We start from the raw sequence: 18829 nt of genomic DNA on the forward strand, positions 1-18829 counted from the left end.
TTATTTGTTAACAGTGTCTTCTGTTCCCACTAAAACGCTGAGTTTCCTGAAGTGAGAATCTTGAAGTAGTTCACCAAAGTCTCCCTAAAAGCCTAGAACAGTGTTCTGCATACATAGTTCTCAGGAGAACAAATAAATAACGACGGACTACATGGTTTACAGCAACACGCAGACATCACGACCTACGAATCGCTCGCAGCGGCCAGGCCCCGCCCCCCAGAGCCACTTCCGCCCAGGGCCTCCCGGACACCTTCCGAGAGAAGTCCTCTGCGCAGGCGCCGTGGGGCCGCGAAGCTTTCTGGGTAAAGATGGATGTGCACGATCTCTTCCGCCGGCTCGGCGCCGGGGCCAAGTTCGATGTGAGACGCTTCTCGGCGGACGCCGCCCGATTCCAGGTACTGTGCTGGGTGGACAGAAGCCGGAGTAACAGAGGAGCAGGCGCCAGAGGATGAGCCGGCTGCCTGGAAGCCCGCACTCGGAGGCCCCGTGGCCAGGCTGTGGGGCCCTTGCCCCTCTTCGGGCGCCCAGTTTCCCGCAGACCCACCTGGTCACGTCCCGCTTTCTGAATCAACATGTTTTTCATCATTTTGTAGATTGAGTTGGACGTGGCCGGAGAACGCTCCCCCACTCGCCCCATCATCTTAGTTTATTCTAAGCATAGATGGAATCCTCTCAGAGTAACCTTTTCTCTGAAACTGGTGGAAAGGAATTCTGAAAACAGAAACAACTCAAAGTGGAGAGAACAGATTCTTTCACCCCGGTGTACTGGGTTTGGCTGTAGCTTGAGTGGGCATGGTTCTTTTTAATCCCGCACTCCGGTGGCGTGTTAATTAACCAGTGAGAAGAGAGATTTAGAAATGGGAGGTCTTACATAGGGAAATAGCGAGTGATCTGTCTGGAGTAGTTGGGGGCTCGGTTGTGGAAAATCTTTAATGTCAACCTTGATATTGCGACTAGGGACATTTGTGTGAGTGCGTGCGACACGTGTGTTTCTTCTTTCTCTGACTGGCGGTATAGTGTAGTTGTTAAGGAGTTTGAACTATGGAGCCAGATTCTTTGGGTCCAAATCAAGTTACTTAACCTCCTAGTGCCTCGATAGTCTCATTTGTAAAGTTGCTATTTACCTCATAGGGTTGTTGAAGAATGTAGTAATTGAATATATATAAGCATGCTTAGAAATCTGCCTGACAGCATGTAAGTGTTATGCTGATAAGCATATGTGTTTGTTGCTATTGATTATTATCATTATTATTACTGTTATAAACTCAGAAAAGGTATCATCTTGGATTTCATTTGCCCAAATACACTTGTCAGTAAATATTACAATAAATATTTGGGGAAAGCATAAAAACAATGGGGAGTCATTGGATCCATGCCCCTCGCTGCCAATCCTGTTTGGATGAAAGCAATGCCAGTCCACAGATTTCACTTTAAATTTTTTGGGTTTCAGGTAGGAAAAAGGAAATATGACTTTGCTTCTTCGGAGGTGCTGCAGGGACTGGACTTTTTTGGAAACAAGAAGTCTGTCCCAGGTGAGTGTGGAGAATCGAGAACTAATCAGGAGCTCCAAGGTGAAGAGAAAAAAGAGGAGAGCCTAACTGAAAGGAAGAGGGAGCAGAACAAGAGAAAGAGGAAGAGGGTGACTTCAGGTTAGTCCTTGACTTCTGTCTTTACTCTCTACTTAATTTTTTTCAATTATGAAAATAATACAAGCTTATGGTTACAAGTCAGGCAGTATGTCAGTTGATGGCATTCAGGTTGTTTCCAGGTATTTATTACAAATATTGCTGCAATAAAGATTTAAATGTAACTTTTATTGTAAACTTATTTTCCATGTATAGTAGTCCCCTTTATCTGTGGCTTTATTTCTGCTGTTTCAGTTACCTGCAGTCAACCGCAGTTCCAATATAATACGTGGAAAATTCAGACATCCACTGGGGGCCTTGGAACATATCTCCTGTGAATAAGGGGGGATTGTTGTATATTTGGATCTATCACTGGGCACGCTTTTACTTCATTGACCTATATTTCTGTGTTCATACACCAATCCCAGCTTATTTTAATTACTGTGGCATTACAGCATCTTATAAAATTAGGTAGTGTGGCATACCATGTTTATTGATTAGGCAACTGAATATTTTCTCCCTAAAGTGATCTATAGAATCAGTGCAAACCCAATTAAAATTTTAGTAGTCTTTGTTGATAGAAATTGACAAAGAACATTATTTTAAGTTATCATGCACCTACCATATGACCTACCTATTCAACTCCTAGAATTTACCAATGAGAAAGGACAACCTTTGTTCTCACAAAGACTTTTATACAGGTTTTTATAGTGGCTTTATCTATAATAGCTGAAAACTAGAAATCATGAAAATAGGTGAAAGATGAATAAATTGTATATCCATATGATGAAATGCTACCTATAAATTAAAAGTTAAGGACTATTGATACATGCTCCAACATGGATCTCAAAATAACTACCCTAGGTGAAAGAAGCCAGACTAAACTTAGTACATACTACATGATTTCATTTATATAAAATTTCAGACAAAGCAAACTAGTCTGCAGTGACAGAAAACAGAGGTGGTTGCCTAACAATGGAGCAGTGCATTACAAGGGGCCACAGGAAATTTTGGGAGTTGATGGAAATAACCTTGAACGTGGATAGTTTAACAAGTGTGTACATATGTCAAAGCTCCTCAAATTGTGTATTTTAAATATATTGTATGTCTATTGTATCTCAGTGAAGTTGAAAAAATTTTAAAAATTCTAAAAGTAGTCCTTGCTCATTACTTTTCTTAGAATTTTTAGGTTATTTTACATATGTATTTTCCCATATAAACTTTAAAGTTAGCTAGTCCAGTTACCAAAACAGTCCTGTAATTACTTTTCAGTAAACTAATGTTATTTATAGATTTAGTGAGAATTGTAATCTTTATTAATATTGAGTAGTCCTTAAGTATTGTGTTGTGTTCATTGCTATTATAAGTGAAATCTTTTCTTTCATCATATTTATTTTCTAGTTGGTGGTTGTTTGGATATAGAAAAGCTGGCTGCCTCAATGAAACCTTTTAAGTAGTTTTTCAGTTAATCTCTTATTTGCAAGTATATAGTCATCTACATATTACACAGCTGAAATAACTAACAAAAAGAAGAGAATGAGCTTCAGAGCTCTGATTTTTCAGCATATAGCCTGCCTCTCCTTTTCCAATTTTTATACTTTCTGTCACTTTATCTAGTTGCAACAGTTACTACTTTTGTTTAGTGTGAAGGGATGGCCTATTTACTACACCCTAGAATGTTGCACTTAAAATCTTTTAACTTTTAAAAATATATTTTAGAAATTACTTCAGAAGAAGAAGGTTCTACTATACAGTGGATATCATCTGTGGAGGCAAAGATTGAAGATAAAAAAGTTAAAAGAGAAAATAAACTAACTTCAGGAAAGTTGGAGCATATCAGAAAAGAAAAGGTTAGGAAAATGTCTTAACCCCAATTTCTGACCTAGTCACTTTTTTACTGTCTTTGGGTGATTCTGTTGGTAAAAGTGAGTATGGTTTTGTTAAGATAGAAGATTAATTAGTTTGAATTTTACATTAATGAAAACTTAAAGCACAGTGTATGTTTGTGTTGTGGCTGAAAATTTTTAAGTTTAAAATTTTGAAACTTGAACAGGTCAATATGTGTATAATTTTTGATATATTTATGTAGATATAGATATTATTCTTACAGTATATATTATATAATTCTTGACCTGGTCAAATTTCAAGATTAATAATGTGTGTAGAATTAAATTTTTTAAATTTCTTAATCTCTTTTGATAGACATAAAATTGGCCCCCTTTCTCCTCTATGATAAGCTCCATGGTTTAGGAGGATGTCCTCTGGTAGGGATGTGAGAGAATTCTTATAACTTGGGACTAAGGGAAGTAGAATACAGAAGAAACAGCAAATAAGCCATTGTCATGTCATGTCTGCTGCATACCTGCTGTGTTGCTGATGGAGAGTATTGTTCAGCTCACTTCAGTAACCCAGAATCCAGAATTTGGCTATCTTTGGACCAGAGAATGGGAAATTCACAAATCAAGTCAATACCATTTTTGACACGCAATTTTAATAAGTAGAGTCTTGGATAAACCATCAAAAAGCACCAGTGGCCAGCCAGCGTGGCTCAGTGGTTGAGTGTCGACCTGTTGACCTATGACCCAGAAGGTCACAGTTTGATTCCCAGTCTGGTCACATGCCCGGGTTGTGGGCTTGATCCCCAGCAGGGGGCATCCGATCAATGATTTTCTCATCATTGATGTTTCTATTTCTCTCTCCCTTCCTCTCTCTGAAATGAATTAAAAAAAAATTTTTAAAGGCTTATTTAAAAAAAAAAAAAAGAAAGCACTGGTACTTATATGCTAAGTGCCATATAAAGAAAATAGATGGATTCAATGCCTACCTGCAGAAGTTTATATAAGATTATAAGTTATGACTGACAGTGGCACATTAATATGAATAACTGACACATTAATATGAAGAAAACATGGATAGATAGGTTTCATTGATGAAGGTCTTCTGCCTATGAATGGATATGAAATGTACCTAATATTTGTACATTATCTTTAGGGGCTTGGAATTTAACCAGGAAGTTTCATATGCTACTAAAGCTTATCCTAGACTGTTGCTTTATAACCTCTGACAAGGATTTTTTTTACCCTGTCCATGGTGACCTTTTTACTTCACTTTTCAGATAAACTTCTTGCGGAATAAACACAAAATTCACGTCCAAGGAACTGATCTTCCTGACCCAATTGCTACGTTTCAGCAACTTGAACAGGAATATAAAATCAATTCTCGGCTGCTTCAGAACATTCTAGATTCAGGCTTCCAGATACCTACACCAATCCAAATGCAAGCCATTCCAGTTATGCTGCATGTGAGTGTGAAGGTGTAGAATGCTGCCTCCTATATTCTCCTTGTGTTCGCTCATTCTCTTTTCTTTGTCTTTGGAATCTTCTTTTCTACCTTATCTCCTCCCCCTGTTGAAATCCTTACTTTGCTTTTAAGGTTCATTTCCAGCGCTTTTGCCTTCATAACTTGTCCTGATCACTACAGCTAGATATGATCTTTTCTCTTTACCAATGCTCCCCTGCCACCCAAGTCTCCATGGTTTTTAGTGTCTTCTTTTTCTTGCAACATTTATCTTACACTTCACACTGCTGTGTATTTGCACTAATTATACTTTTTTCCTTTTACTAGAGTGTAAACAGTCTGAGGATAGGGACTATGTTCTGTTTATTCATCCATCATTTAGTTTATAATTCCCAGGAACTATTCCAGAAATACAGAATTTTTGTATTAACCCGACTGGTTTCCCCTAATACCTTTTATTATTGAAGTATACTTTATATACAATAAAATACATAGATTTTTAAGTGTACAGTTTGGTGAGTTTCGATGATGTAACCTTTGTAACTGTCACCCCAGTGAAGATGTGTAACATTTTTATCACCCAGAAAATTCTCTTGTGCCCTTTCCATTCTCTCCTCACCCCACCCCTGCCCGGAGGTAACCATTGTTCTGATTTCTATCGCCATATATTAGATTTGCCTCTTCTAGAATGTCATATAAGTGGAATCATTCATTATTTATTCTTTCATTTCTGGTTTCTCTCTCTCTGCATACTTTTTTTGAGCTTCAACCATGTTTGCATATATCAGTAGTTTGTTACTGATAGTAGTCTGTTGTATGAATGTATCACAGTTTGGGCTGACCTAGATTTTTTTGGAAAATAAGCTTTTCTAAGGTTTCTTCCACCTATTTATTGATAGATGTATAGGTTAACCTAGATTTTTTGGAAATTAAGTTTTTCTAAGGTTTCTTTCCGTAGTGATGAGAACTGCTTTTATCCCTACATAACCAAGATGGCCTTCAGTTCTGGTAGTCATAGGATACCTTACTGGTCCTTTTCATTTTCTTTGGGAACTAAAATAAAAATACATTTGAATGATGTTGTTGACTCATAGTAACTTTGCTTTTAATTTTCATTTAAGATTATTTCTGTCATGGCTTTAGCTTAAAGCTTTAAAAAATCACAGTGACTTACTGAAGATCGTCACTTGTTAATTACTCTCTCACTCAGGTTATTGCCATTTTTTATTTCTTCCAGCCATTTTGTTACTTATTAGAACCTTCCCCAGGATTGAGCTGTACAGATATCAAGACAAAAAGTTGGTTTTGTAATTTTGCTTTGATAAAGAGCTTAGTGGGAAAGAACAGTTGAAATAATGGAAATAATTGAAGTTGTGAATTATATTTGGATTTTAGTTATCCACATTCTTTATCCATTTCAAATGGATGTCAGTGGCACTGCTCAGAAACTCCATTGTGGTAGTGGCAGGGGTAGGTAATGTTAGAAAAGCAAATATGGAAGAAGTTAGAAGAGTGATGAGACCATGAATGATTGGATTTATCACGTATACTTTTATTTGTTATTTGTATGGCTGGTAGCGTTGATCAGGCTCTGAAATTTTTACATACTTTTCCTTGTATTTAATATACTCTGTTTTTAGGGCCGAGAACTTCTGGCTTCTGCTCCTACTGGATCTGGAAAGACTTTGGCTTTTAGCATTCCCATTTTAATGCACCTGAAACAACCCACAAATAAAGGATTCAGAGCCCTGATTATATCACCAACACGAGAACTTGCCAGCCAGGTATAAGCTGTAGCTTCTGAAGAGGATGTGTTTGGTGTTTGTTTCTTATTTGGGGGTAAAAAAGGTCTCAAAAGAGTAAGGCCTGTGTCTTTTGTCATGGTCAAGTGTTCTGTACAGGGCACATTTCTGTGTCTCTTATTGCATATGGGCAAATCTTTTCTAATTTTCTCTTCGGTGAATGCTTTAAGATCCTTTAGTCACTCTAAAATTTATTTTTCTCACCTAGAAAAATGAAAACTCATCTAAGTTTTTGAGAAAGTAAAACTATACAATATCTGCTCCACCGCCCTATGTGCTCAATGTAAAGTACATGCCAAGTATGAAATAGTTTTATAATAGTACTGTATTCTAAAACCAATACATAACAGATTGGAAGAGTTTTTGTTTTAACCCTTGGAACTCGTTTACTAGACCTGAAAAAACTTCTGAATCTTACTAGGCATTGACATTCCAAACTGCTGAGATTCCAGGTTAATTTACACATTACAGGTTTAATTTCAGATATTTATGGAGTGGTAAAGGATTTATTTTGTTAATAATGTAAAAGAGACTATACATCTTATTCAAGTATTTTAGCAGGTAATGTTTTTAATCATTTTCTGTTTTAGATTCATCGAGAGTTGGTAAAAATATCTGAGGGAACGGGATTCAGGATACACATGATCCACAAAGCAGCAGTTGCAGCCAAGAAATTTGGACCAAAATCATCAAAGAAATTTGGTAAACGATTCATGCTTTAGATGTAGAGCATGAAGGGGATTTAGAAATTACAGATATCCTAATTGACACCTAAGAGTTCTTAAAATGTAGTCATGCACATAATGAGTTTGATTTTTAGAGAAGCTAAAAGAGATCTCCCCGCTCCCACCCAGTAGTTATATAAATATGTACTAGTGTTTTTCTCAACCAAAAGCAGTTTTGCCTTCCACCCTCCAGGGACATTTGGCAATATTGAGACATTTTAAGTTGTCACAACTAGGGAAGGGTGCTACTAATCTACAGTGGGCACAAAACCAGGGATGCTGTTAAACATCCTGTAGTGTACAAGACAGCCCCCTACAGCAAAAGAGTTGTCTGTGCCAAAATGTCAATGTGCTGAGGTTGAGAGACCCCTCATTTATATACTAAATGGCATGGAAATACTTTGTAGACAAGAATAGCTTACATCCCTGCTCTTCTATCAGCCAGAGAATCTGCTTTTACCTGTTTTTTATCTTGAGCTTCTGAGTAAAATCTAGTTTAAAAAGGATTTTCCTGCCCTGGCCAGTGCGGCTCGGTTGGAGCATTATCCTGTACATGGAAAGCTCATGGGTTCGATTCCCGGTCAGGGCACATAGCCAGGTTGTGGTTTCGATCCCTGGTTGGGATGTGTACAGGAGGCAAACAGTTGATGTTTTTCTTTCACATCGATGTTTCTTTCGCTCACTCTCCCTTCCTCTCTCTCTCTCAAATCAATAAAAACATATCCTTGGGTGAGGGTTTAAAAAAATAAAATAAACAAGGATTTTCCTTGAAATCAAAGTTTAAAAATCAAGCTGTTGGATTATAGTGTTCTTGCCTCTTAGAAGCTGAGAAGACAGATCAGATATAATAATACAGGGGATATACTAGTTTGTGCTATAATGGATAAAAAAATATGTAAGCCTACTGAGAGGGAAGAACTTTTGTGCTGTTGGTGTAGTGAGTATAATCACTCCCTCCTCTCCCCACTTCAGGTTATTAACTGCAATTCAGGAGGCTTAATCCTCTAGTTCAAGAGGGATGAAACTTGTCTTTGCAATTTGTACCATTTGTTTTTCCTGTAGATATTCTTGTGACTACTCCAAATCGACTAATCTATTTGTTAAAGCAAGATCCTCCAGGAATAGACTTAACAAGGTAGAGATGATATTTTAATGTCTTTCATGTGTATTTTTCTTTTACTTGATTATATTTTGTCCTCAGTTGCTTGTATTATTGCCCTTTGGAGCTTTCTACCTGCCAATTTTAGTGAGTAATGATACTGAGAATAATGGTTTTTGTTAAACTCAGGAAAATAAGTATCTGGTCCAGAAGGAAGTTACAGATTCTGATGAGCAGTTAGCACAGAATTTCCCTAGACTTTCAGCAATGACGATGGAGTTTATAAGGTTTATGTGAAGTTCTGTTGTTGCTAATGGAACTTCATGTCTTTGAGGCTAATGGTACATTAATTTATGTTTATCTTACTTTTACCTTTTCCCTGCTTAATTTTCTTGTACCTTTTTGTGATATGGTATCTGTGTCTGAGAAGCAGCATTTATGGTTTGATTTCTTCATGTGTCCCCACAGTTTAGTGAAATGTCTTGGATCTTCCAGTTTAATATCCACAAATTGTTTTGTTATTTCTTAGTGTTGAATGGCTGGTAGTAGATGAATCAGATAAACTGTTTGAAGATGGCAAAACTGGGTTCAGAGACCAGCTGGCTTCTATTTTCCTGGCCTGCACATCCCACAAGGTCAGAAGAGCTATGTTCAGTGCAACTTTTGCATATGATGTTGAGCAGTGGTGCAAACTCAACCTGGACAGTGTCATTACTGTGTCCATTGGAGCAAGGTAATTGTTCTGCATTATCCCACTGTTTTTGTTGTCGTTTGTTTTTTCCATTTATTTAGAATTTTGGGGGGAGGGAAGCAAAAATTGGCTCTTGCAAACTATAAGGTATGTTTCTCTCTCAGGAATTCTGCAGTAGAGACTGTGGAACAAGAGCTTCTCTTTGTTGGATCTGAGACTGGAAAACTTCTAGCCGTGAGAGAACTTATTAAAAAGGTATATTTGGAAAACAGTCTTGGCTTTTGATAAAGTTCACTATTACTTGTGGGAGGCTGAGCACAATTCCTGCATCATATTTAATAATCCAGTCGTAAATTGTTAAGTACTTTGGGCCAGCTCTTGTCCCAAGGTGGAGGGGCTCAACCATTAGAATATAGTAAGCTTTCTATTCGCAGCTCAGGGTAGGCTAGGAAAAGACCTACCCGATGCCCTGAAAGCCCTTTTCCATGTCTGCATATGTATCTGCTCTCTGTGTCCTCCCCCCACCCCAATCCTGCTGCTGCTTTCTTATTAACTGGGGCATTGTAGAATGAGTAGGGCAATGACTGGGGTTTCAGTGTGTATCCCTTCAGTAAATACTGAATAGATGCCATAGTTAAAAGGTTAAGTATGGAAGGGTCGGGGGATGGAGTAATGAATATAAATCCTAAGCCCTGCCCCTAGAATTTAGTCTTTCGTAGTTTGTGATAAAGTGCCATAAAAGGCTATAGAGTCTTTCTTAAACATTCATATAGTTATAATGGCGCCATCCAGGTGAGTTAAATTGGTTGGGGAAAGCCTTATAGAGGAAATGATACTAATCTGGGCCTTGAAGGATTTGTGGGATTAAAAAGTGAAGGGGGACAGTACTGGTGGCAGGAGGAGCAGCTGTTATAAAGTCACAGAGGCGGAGCTGAACACAGTGAATGTGTTTGGAGACTAATGAAGTTACCTAAGGAGAGAGTTTATGGTGGGAATTAAAAGATGGTCAGTTTGGACAGGAGAGTAGGGGTCAAGTTAAGAGAAACCACAGAACATTGCTGAAGAGTGTAGCCACATAATTTTTAAGGAAAATTAAATGGTGGTATGTAAGATGGATTGTAATGGAAAGAGACTAAAAGCAAAGAGCCCAATTAGCAGGCTATTAAATTAGGCTGGTTAGTCATAAGGAGGAAAAAAATGAAGATGACGGTCTTAGAGGTGGAGCATTAACAATAGTTGGAGGATGGACAGGAAGGGTGTTTGCAAGTACCTGGTGAGGACAGAGGTGGTTAAGAGCATGGACCCTGGAGTCAGACTACCTGGATTGGAATCCTAGCTTTAGCCAAGTTAACCTCTGTTCCACAGTTTCCTCATCTATAAAATGGGGATAATAATATTTACTTCTTAGAGTTGTTTTAGTATTAATGAGTTAATACAAATGCAGTACTTACAATAGTGGTTGGCACATAATAAATGCTATGTGCTAGTTTTAAATATATTCTTAAGGATATCATTTGGCAATAGGAAATTTAAGGTGTTCACGGATACATAGGATTGTACATAGGTATTTTTAGTCATGTGTGAGCTTTGGGAGGTTTGTGAACCCTATGAAATTATATGCTAGATTTTGTGTAAATGTATTCTTGCCTATTAGAAAGCTTCATAGCTTTCATTAGATTCTGAAAGGGGTGTGTGAACCAAAAAAAAAAGGTTAAGCCCTAATATAGACAGTTGAAAATATACAAAATTGATTTAGAGAGAGGCAGGTATGATATAAATGTAAAAATCATTTGCTTGGAGCTGGTAGTTTATAACTGAGATTTTTAACTTAATAAGATAAATATATTGAGAGAACTGAGAACCAAGCACTAAGCTTTGGGGGAATAACCATAATTAGGATAGATAATGAATTAAAAATACAGTCATTACATTTTAAGCAGAATCAAAAAAGTTCTGAGACATAGAGGCCAAGAGATTATTATTTCAAGGAGTGGGAATCCATCACTGTAGAAAGGTGAAGGGGGTTAATTAGACAAGATTACTGGAATTTACAAGATGGAGAGTACAGTTCGGGTTGGTGGAAAGAACCCATTATAGAGAACAGATGAAGAAGAAGACAGGCAGATTTCTACTCATCCGAGAAATTTGGCGGTGAAAATACATTAAATTGAATTGGGTTCTTTTATGAACTAAAATCATATAAAATACTGTGATTATATTTTTAATTATGGGTCATATGTGCTGATTTTTGCCTTTCTTTTAGGGTTTCAATCCACCTGTTCTTGTTTTTGTTCAGTCCATTGAAAGGGCTAAAGAACTTTTTCATGAGCTCATATATGAAGGTATTAATGTGGATGTTATTCATGCAGACAGAACACAAGAACAGGTAAAGTCAAATGTATACTCTCAAAATGATAAAGAACTAAATTTTAAAAATATTGGCATTAAACTTACAAAGTACTTGTTTCCCATTCCTAGAGTGATACTAAAACATTTAATGTATGTTCTGTTAACCAGAGAGATAACACAGTCCACAGCTTCCGAGCAGGAAAAATCTGGGTCCTTATTTGTACAGCCTTGCTAGCCAGAGGGATTGATTTTAAAGGTGTGAACTTGGTGATCAACTATGACTTTCCAACAAGCTCAGTGGAATATATCCACAGGATAGGTGAGTTGTCCCCACTCATCCATTTTACACCTCTGCCATTCTCTATGAACATGCTCGTTTTTTTAGTGCTGTGAAAAGTCCAGTGACTTTTATATGTGAATCTTTAAGGTCTCTTTCTCCCAAAGAAGTGTTTTTAATTTAATGGTCTGGTTTCTCTTAGGTCGCACTGGAAGAGCAGGGCATAAAGGAAAAGCTGTTACATTTTTCACTGAAGATGATAAACCATTATTAAGAAGGTAAATTAGGAAAAATAACTTAGAATTAAGTTGGCCACATTGGTTGATTATTCTTACACACAGTTAACAGATAATTACAAAATGGCTTTGTCCAAAATTCTGTTAGAGCAGTCAACCAAATTCTAGCAATGAGGAAAGGAAAATTAAAAGGCCTTGTTTTTGCCTTTCCATTATTATTTGTTAATAACAAATATTCCAGAATTCTAATAACTCACAGAATTCTTCCAATAGCCACCAGTTGATACTACTCACAATGTAATAAGGTTTTTGAATGAGTGAACAGTTTAAAATTAACCCGAGTCTCTTTAGCCCTGTCAAAATTCTCTCTTACTGGAATGCATCCTTCCTATTACTCTTAGGGGCAGATGGAGTTTTATATTTAGTCCCAGGAACTCCAGTATTATTTAATTGTAGCCCTTTGAGGCTTGGATAACATGTGATAGATATACTTTCAGAATCATGGGTTTTAATTTAGCTCATTATCATAGATAGTAGTATAGAAGCTGAGTTTCCTACATTTTGGCTACCTACAGAAAGTAATGATTAAAATTGAGTTATGGCTGAAAGCAGTTTGTATTTTGGCAAAGTTTATCTGTTTTGGCAAAGATTTTGATTAGTGCCTTCTGAGCCTTGGCTCTGTCAGCCTTGGTTTTGCTTTAAGCAGACTTTCACATGTGTATGTGTAGGGGGAGCATCCTAGATTCACCGTAAGTTTCCTCAGCAACTCTAAGCATGTGAATCTGATGACCCCCCCCCCATATCAGTGTAACTGTGCACCTGAGTTTTCCATCTGGGAAATGGGGATTATGATAGTGCTTACTACAGAGGTTTGTTGTGAATATTGAATAAGTTACTGTACAGGAAAATCTTAAGACAATGCCAAACCCATAGTAAGCACTATCATTTAATAGATTTTTAAGCTTGACTGGGGCTTCAGTCAGTATCTCATCCAAAATTGATCTTAGTAGCTTTTTAGGGCTTGATAAAATAAATGTTGAGCAGAAATAGCTGCTATCTAAAATTATTCATCAATTGGTGATTTTAGTCCAGCAGACATTGTCAGTAATCCAATGTTATTACATCTGGTGATAACATATCTAAACACTTTTCTGGATTACTTTCTTGTTTGTATAGTTTTAGTTCCTCTTGTATTGTGCAGAGGGTTTAATTTCATAAACATCAGTTTGATAAGATACAAATTTATATTTATGGGTACCTTTTTCAGTGTTGCCAATGTTATACAGCAGGCCGGATGTCCTGTTCCAGAATACATAAAAGGTTTCCAGAAACTACTAAGGTACAATCTTGAATTTACCAACCTTCTCTTTTTCTCTTTCTTTACATATATACATTCTTGCTTTTACATTATTACACATAGTTCTAATACTGTTAGAACACTTTAAGGTAAAAAATTTTCCTTATAAATATATGTGAATACTGTATGTTTTTTAAACCTTGCTAGTTTTTTCATCCTTGAAATTTTAAATATTCAGATTTTTTAAAAACTTACTCAATGTGAGTGAAATATAGTTGGATTTTTAGTTTATAAAACTGGTAAAAAGTAGTTAATTGGCCAAAATCACACACTAATGCTTATTTATATTTTTTCAGAATATAAGGTTGCCAGGGGACATATTTTAATCATAATCACTGCCTTTTAAAAATTGAGTTTACCATCCCTTTGGGTTACCTCTGTAAATGCTATTATGTAATCTACTATATAAAGTGGATACAAGAGTAGATAAACCAGTGAGTAGATAAAAAATGAATTTTGTGACAAAAATTAAAACAAGTTTTAGCTTTAGTTTTTAAATTAAGTTTCACTTAATTTAATTCTTTCCTCTCTTTGTAACTTTCAGCAAACAAAAGAAAAAGATGATTAAGAAGCCGTTGCAAAGGGAGAGCATTAGTACAACTCCGAAATACTTCTTAGAAAAGGCTAAGGATAAACGGTAAGTACACAGTGAGAAAATTAACTGTTTGACTCCATTATATAGTTATAGTAGGCATTATTGTTCCTTAGGATAAGTTTTTGTTTTTTAAAATATGTTTTTATTGATTTTAGAGAGAGGAAGGCAGAGGGAGAGAGAGATAGAAACATCAATGAGAGACTCCCCCTACTGGGGATACAGCCTGAGACCCGGGCATGTGCCCTGACCTGGAATCAATCCGGTGACCTCTTGGTTCATGGGTTGATGCTCAGCCACTGGGCAACACCAGCTAGGCTAGGATAAGTTTTTTAGAAGTAGAATATGTTTACAGTCTGTTATAGAATGTAGTAAAAATAATATATCTTAGGTTGAGGGAATGATTTGGGAACTTAGATGATTCAATCTTGGGTCTGTTTTTTTCCACCTCTGAAAATATGATTTCAGTTCACTATGAATTAGAATTGTACTGCCCACCATCTCCACACAGCTTGCGTCAGGACATTCTCCTGAGGCCAATAGTTAGGACTCACGTTGATGGAGTCTTCCTTGAAGCTCCATATTCTGGGCAGGATTTCAGTATAATCTTAGACTTATGCCAAAGCATATTATAAAACTTCTAAAAAGTATGACTTGGTTAAATTTGTAGTTTAGCTGAGTTGAATGAGAGTTTTAAGTATAGATTTTTTAGCATACATACAGGCCTACTTTTTTTTGCCTAGTACTGCTAGGAAGCTACATGTTTTGGTCGAAGTAGGCTAATATATTTGGAACAGTACTTCTGTTTCCACTATTTATGGAAAATGACACTTCAAATTCTCCTAGTACCAGTTAATATATAATATATATGAAATGTAGGCATTTACTGAGTATCTATTGTCCTTCCAGGTACTTATGGTGGTTAGGTTATATAAATGACTATAAAATGAGACCTGTTTCCTGTAGTATGCAAGGAAAAAAATAGAGAATAATTTTTAAATACAATAGAAGTTTAGAAAAGGGAAAATCATTATGGATTAGTAAAGCCCCAGAAAGTTTCAAGGAGTAGGACAGTCTTTAAAGATAAATAAAATTACAGCATGTGGAAGGAACAAAGTGAACAAAGACAGGAACACCGGCATGCACTTCCTTTCCAAGTGTAACAAGACCCTTACCTGACATTTCGTATTGACGGTGGGAGCTAACATTCAGTTCAAGCATAAAGGGAGTGCAGCATGTCCCAGAGTTTCAATGAGTTTTAAGCTTTAATAACTTGGGAAGAATAATCCTTGAAAGAGTAATCCTCTTAATTTTGTTTGTACTTAGTTTTGTCAGTTCTTAATAGGTTTTTATTTTGACTTTTTGTGGCAGCAAAAAACCTGTATAACCAATGTTTATTAAATTGGTAGGCTTTTGGAAAGTACATACCGCTAGAATTTCTGATTCAGCTGTTTTTACTTTCTTTATCACAGGAAAAAGGTCACTGTTCAGAACAGCAAGAAGAAAGTAGCTCTTGAAGACAAAAATTAAAGATTTTTTTAAAAGACTGTATCAAAAACATCATTTTGTGATCTCAACATGAATGTTTACATGGAATACATCTTAAAATCATCTGTCCTGACATTTGAAATCAACTACAGCAACATGGGATGGGTGAAAAATGATCATAAACTTTCAGTGCATTGTGTCAGGTTTCAATATGTAGGTGACTTTTAAGTGATTACATAATGAAAATAACATTCATTGACACTTCTGTGGTTTGGATCCAGAGAGATACTTCTTATAGAAGAACAAAAGCTTATGCTAAAAATAACAATACCCAAATGGGGTGAACTCTTAAGTTTCCCTTCAAGTGTGAAGGAAGGTGTGATGTATGTTGTGGAGAAACATGTGGAACCAAATATTCAAAGTAAAGCCTTGAGATTGAATGTCCCTACCCCTACCCCATCTGTTTTTGGTTTTTAAATAGACAAAGGCTATCTACCAAGAAGAAACCTACTGCTCTTTATTTTACTGTTTAATTTCTTGATGGCCTCTTGTGTTGTAAGCCACAACAAAAAGAATCCTCTTCTGTGGCTGGTTTTTCGAGCTCTCCAGTAATTTTAAATTCTTTGGTCTATTAAATATCCTCATACTTCATTGATAAGGTAGCTCATACTTCACCTGTTATAACGTTGCAACTACAAACGTCAGTCTCTCCCTTTTTTAAAAAGAATTATTTTTTTATTGAATTTATTGGAGTGACATTGGTTAATAAAATTATACAGGTTTCAGAGATACAGTTTTATAATACATCAACTGAATATTGTATTGTGTTCACCACCCCAAGCCAAGTTTCCTTCCATTACCATTCATCACCCCTTTCCTGTCTCCTACCTCCCTTCACCCTCATTTTTCCCTTTGGTAATCACCATACTGCTGTCCAGCCTCTCCCTTTCTTACTTCATTTTTCATCACTTAACCATGCTCTTTCCTGTCTCTTTCCATTCAAGATGCCTTGGCTCGAAAACTGATAGTTTTATCCTGATAAGGAAGCAAGTTCCTGTTACTTGATATACCTCTGGCAGCATTCTCTTACGGCTTATCTTTCCTGAGGCTTTATAACCCTTCATCCATTTAGTAAGCAGGTCTCAGCTGAAGGTAAAGGATTATGATTATAGTGATGGAGACTATTCACCATTAGCAGATTTTTCTCTGTTGATAGTTTTGTACAGTGGAATAAAAAATCAACTTCAGTCCTCTGGGTTCCGACCTAGTTTGCAGCGACATGGCTAAACGCACCAAGAAAGTTGGAATCATCAGTAAATACAGAACCCATTATAGTGCCTCCCTCAGGAAAATGGTGATGAAAATTGAAATCGACCAGCAGGCCAAGTACACTTGCTCCTTCTATGGCAAAACCAAGATGAAGAGATGAGCTGTGGGATCTGGCACTGTGGTTCCTGCATGAAAACTAGCTGGTGGTGCCTGGACCTACAGCACCACTTCTGCTGTCAGTCAAGCCTGCCATCAGAAGACTGAAGGGATTGAAAGACCAGTAGAAGTTCCACAATTTGAAACACTGCTAGCCTCTAGTAACAACAAAAAAATCAACTTTATATATGTAAGATACTTAGAATGAATGTTGTTATCAACACTATAATACTATACGATAGTTTTTCTCAGCAGCATTTGAATTAAACATTTATTTCCTTTATTCTTAGCCTTTTACTCTAGAGTCAGGACAGGTAGGCCCCCAACTGGAATATTTTAGATGGGACAAAAATTGTTCATCTTCAGAATTATTGTAAATGGAGCTCTGTTACTACAAGGTGCAAAAAATACAAGTATGTGATTTTTGTTGTTCTAACATCTTTGACCCTGTTCTGAAGGTAGGTATACTGCTGCCACCCATTTGCCAGCTGTATGACTTTGAATAAGTTCTTCAGTTTCTCAGAGCTTTGGTTTTTTTCATTTATGGAACTGGGGGTAATGTCAACTATGTCTCAACATTAGAAGTACCTAGCACTATACCAAACTTCATAAATTCACAACAAATATTTCTTAAACATTATATTTGGTTCACAATACAAGGCCTGATAACAGCCCCTGCCCTTCCAGTGTAGTGGTTAGGGATAGAGTAAAGGAATAAATGGTATGGCATATGCTATGTTAGGCATAAGGCCATGATGCCGAAGCCTCACAGGAGGGCATCTAACTCAGACTGGAAATGTCATGGAAGGCTGACATCCTGAGCTGAGTCTTGCAGATGTAAGAGTCGATAGGCAAATGACAATGAAGTATTCAGGCAGATACTGCATATTCTGTGATCCTTGATATACTTTTATTTGACTTCTTTTTTAGTATTTTTCTCCTATGTAACCACTCATCCTTAAATAAAAGTGGTTACATAAACCTGTAATCACCTTGGTTTGTCAGTGGACTAACTGAATTTAACACTTTTGTATCAGTTGTAAGTAATCTGCTAACCAAATCAGTTTTACCTAAAGAAGGGGAGGAAAGAAATTAGTAGACAATTATAAAGAAAACGCATAATTGAATAGTTGGCTCTAGTGAAATGAGCAAGGACAAGTCAAACACCAGGTTTTGTTTGAGTCCTGGTCCTGCTGCTTTGCAGTTGTATGACCTAAGCAAATTACAGCTTCTTTTAACCTTGGTTTTCTCATCTGTAAAATGCCAATACTGACTCTTAGGGACACAGTATTTGAAAAATAGTCAAGTTCCTGACCAGTGATTTGTGCCCAATGAAAGATAACATTACAAATTATGCTCTTGTAAAAGCCTTGAGGCAAGAGTGAAAGATAAAGCTAATTATAATTAATCCATTGCTTGCTAGAAAGCAAACTACTTGAGGGCTTGAAAAAGTTTACATTTTACTCTTATATTTCACTTAGAGTAGTTTGATTTGGAAAAATCACGGTAAAAATATGGTCAGAGAGATTCATAGTAGTTACGAACTGCTTTCCAAACACCAGTTTTGCCCCTGCTTGCAAGTACGGACATACCTCGTTTTATTGTGCTTCGCTTCATTGCCCTCACCGTTATTGCGGTTTTTTATTATCTATACATATTGAAGGCAACACCCTTCACCAACAAAAAGGTTACGGCTCACTTTATTGCTATACTCTTTATTGCGGTGGTCTGGAACCAACCGCAGTATCTCCGAGGCATACATACCTGTGTAGGAAAGATGGATTACTGGGTGGCACGACGGCAGAACCAAACGCAAGAGTTGTGCGCCCTGGAGGTTTTATATGTGGATTGGGGTTTATTGTTTTA

The 18829-nt window shown here is 36.8% G+C and overlaps 1 protein-coding gene and 1 pseudogene across 1 annotated transcript; both read left to right on the forward strand.

Moving 5' to 3' along the window:
• Positions 1-297: 297 nt before the first annotated feature.
• DDX52 (DExD-box helicase 52) lies at positions 298-16342 on the forward strand. The gene is made up of 15 exons (XM_016210671.2): positions 298-395; positions 1451-1649; positions 3345-3475; positions 4741-4926; positions 6563-6706; positions 7315-7426; positions 8512-8584; positions 9078-9281; positions 9404-9494; positions 11503-11625; positions 11757-11907; positions 12068-12143; positions 13369-13440; positions 14003-14095; positions 15523-16342. The coding sequence occupies exons 1-15, from the start codon at positions 309-311 to the stop codon at positions 15578-15580; spliced, it is 1800 nt and encodes a 599-aa protein (XP_016066157.1). The 5' UTR covers positions 298-308; the 3' UTR covers positions 15581-16342.
• Positions 16343-16440: 98 nt separating this feature from the next.
• LOC107535282 (large ribosomal subunit protein eL43 pseudogene) lies at positions 16441-17951 on the forward strand (annotated as a pseudogene).
• Positions 17952-18829: the final 878 nt, after the last annotated feature.

Source organism: Miniopterus natalensis, chromosome 17 (assembly GCF_054644295.1).
Source record: "Miniopterus natalensis isolate mMinNat1 chromosome 17, mMinNat1.hap1, whole genome shotgun sequence".
Lineage (NCBI taxonomy): Eukaryota > Metazoa > Chordata > Mammalia > Chiroptera > Miniopteridae > Miniopterus > Miniopterus natalensis.

Excerpts from the sequence above, each read along its gene's own strand:
- DDX52 (XM_016210671.2), top strand. The coding sequence starts at position 309 with ATGGATGTGCACGATCTCTTCCGCCGGCTCGGCGCCGGGGCCAAGTTC. Across the intron at positions 6,707-7,314 it reads CACGAGAACTTGCCAGCCAG|ATTCATCGAGAGTTGGTAAA; the intron begins GTATAAGCTGTA and ends TTTCTGTTTTAG. Across the intron at positions 9,495-11,502 it reads TGAGAGAACTTATTAAAAAG|GGTTTCAATCCACCTGTTCT; the intron begins GTATATTTGGAA and ends CCTTTCTTTTAG.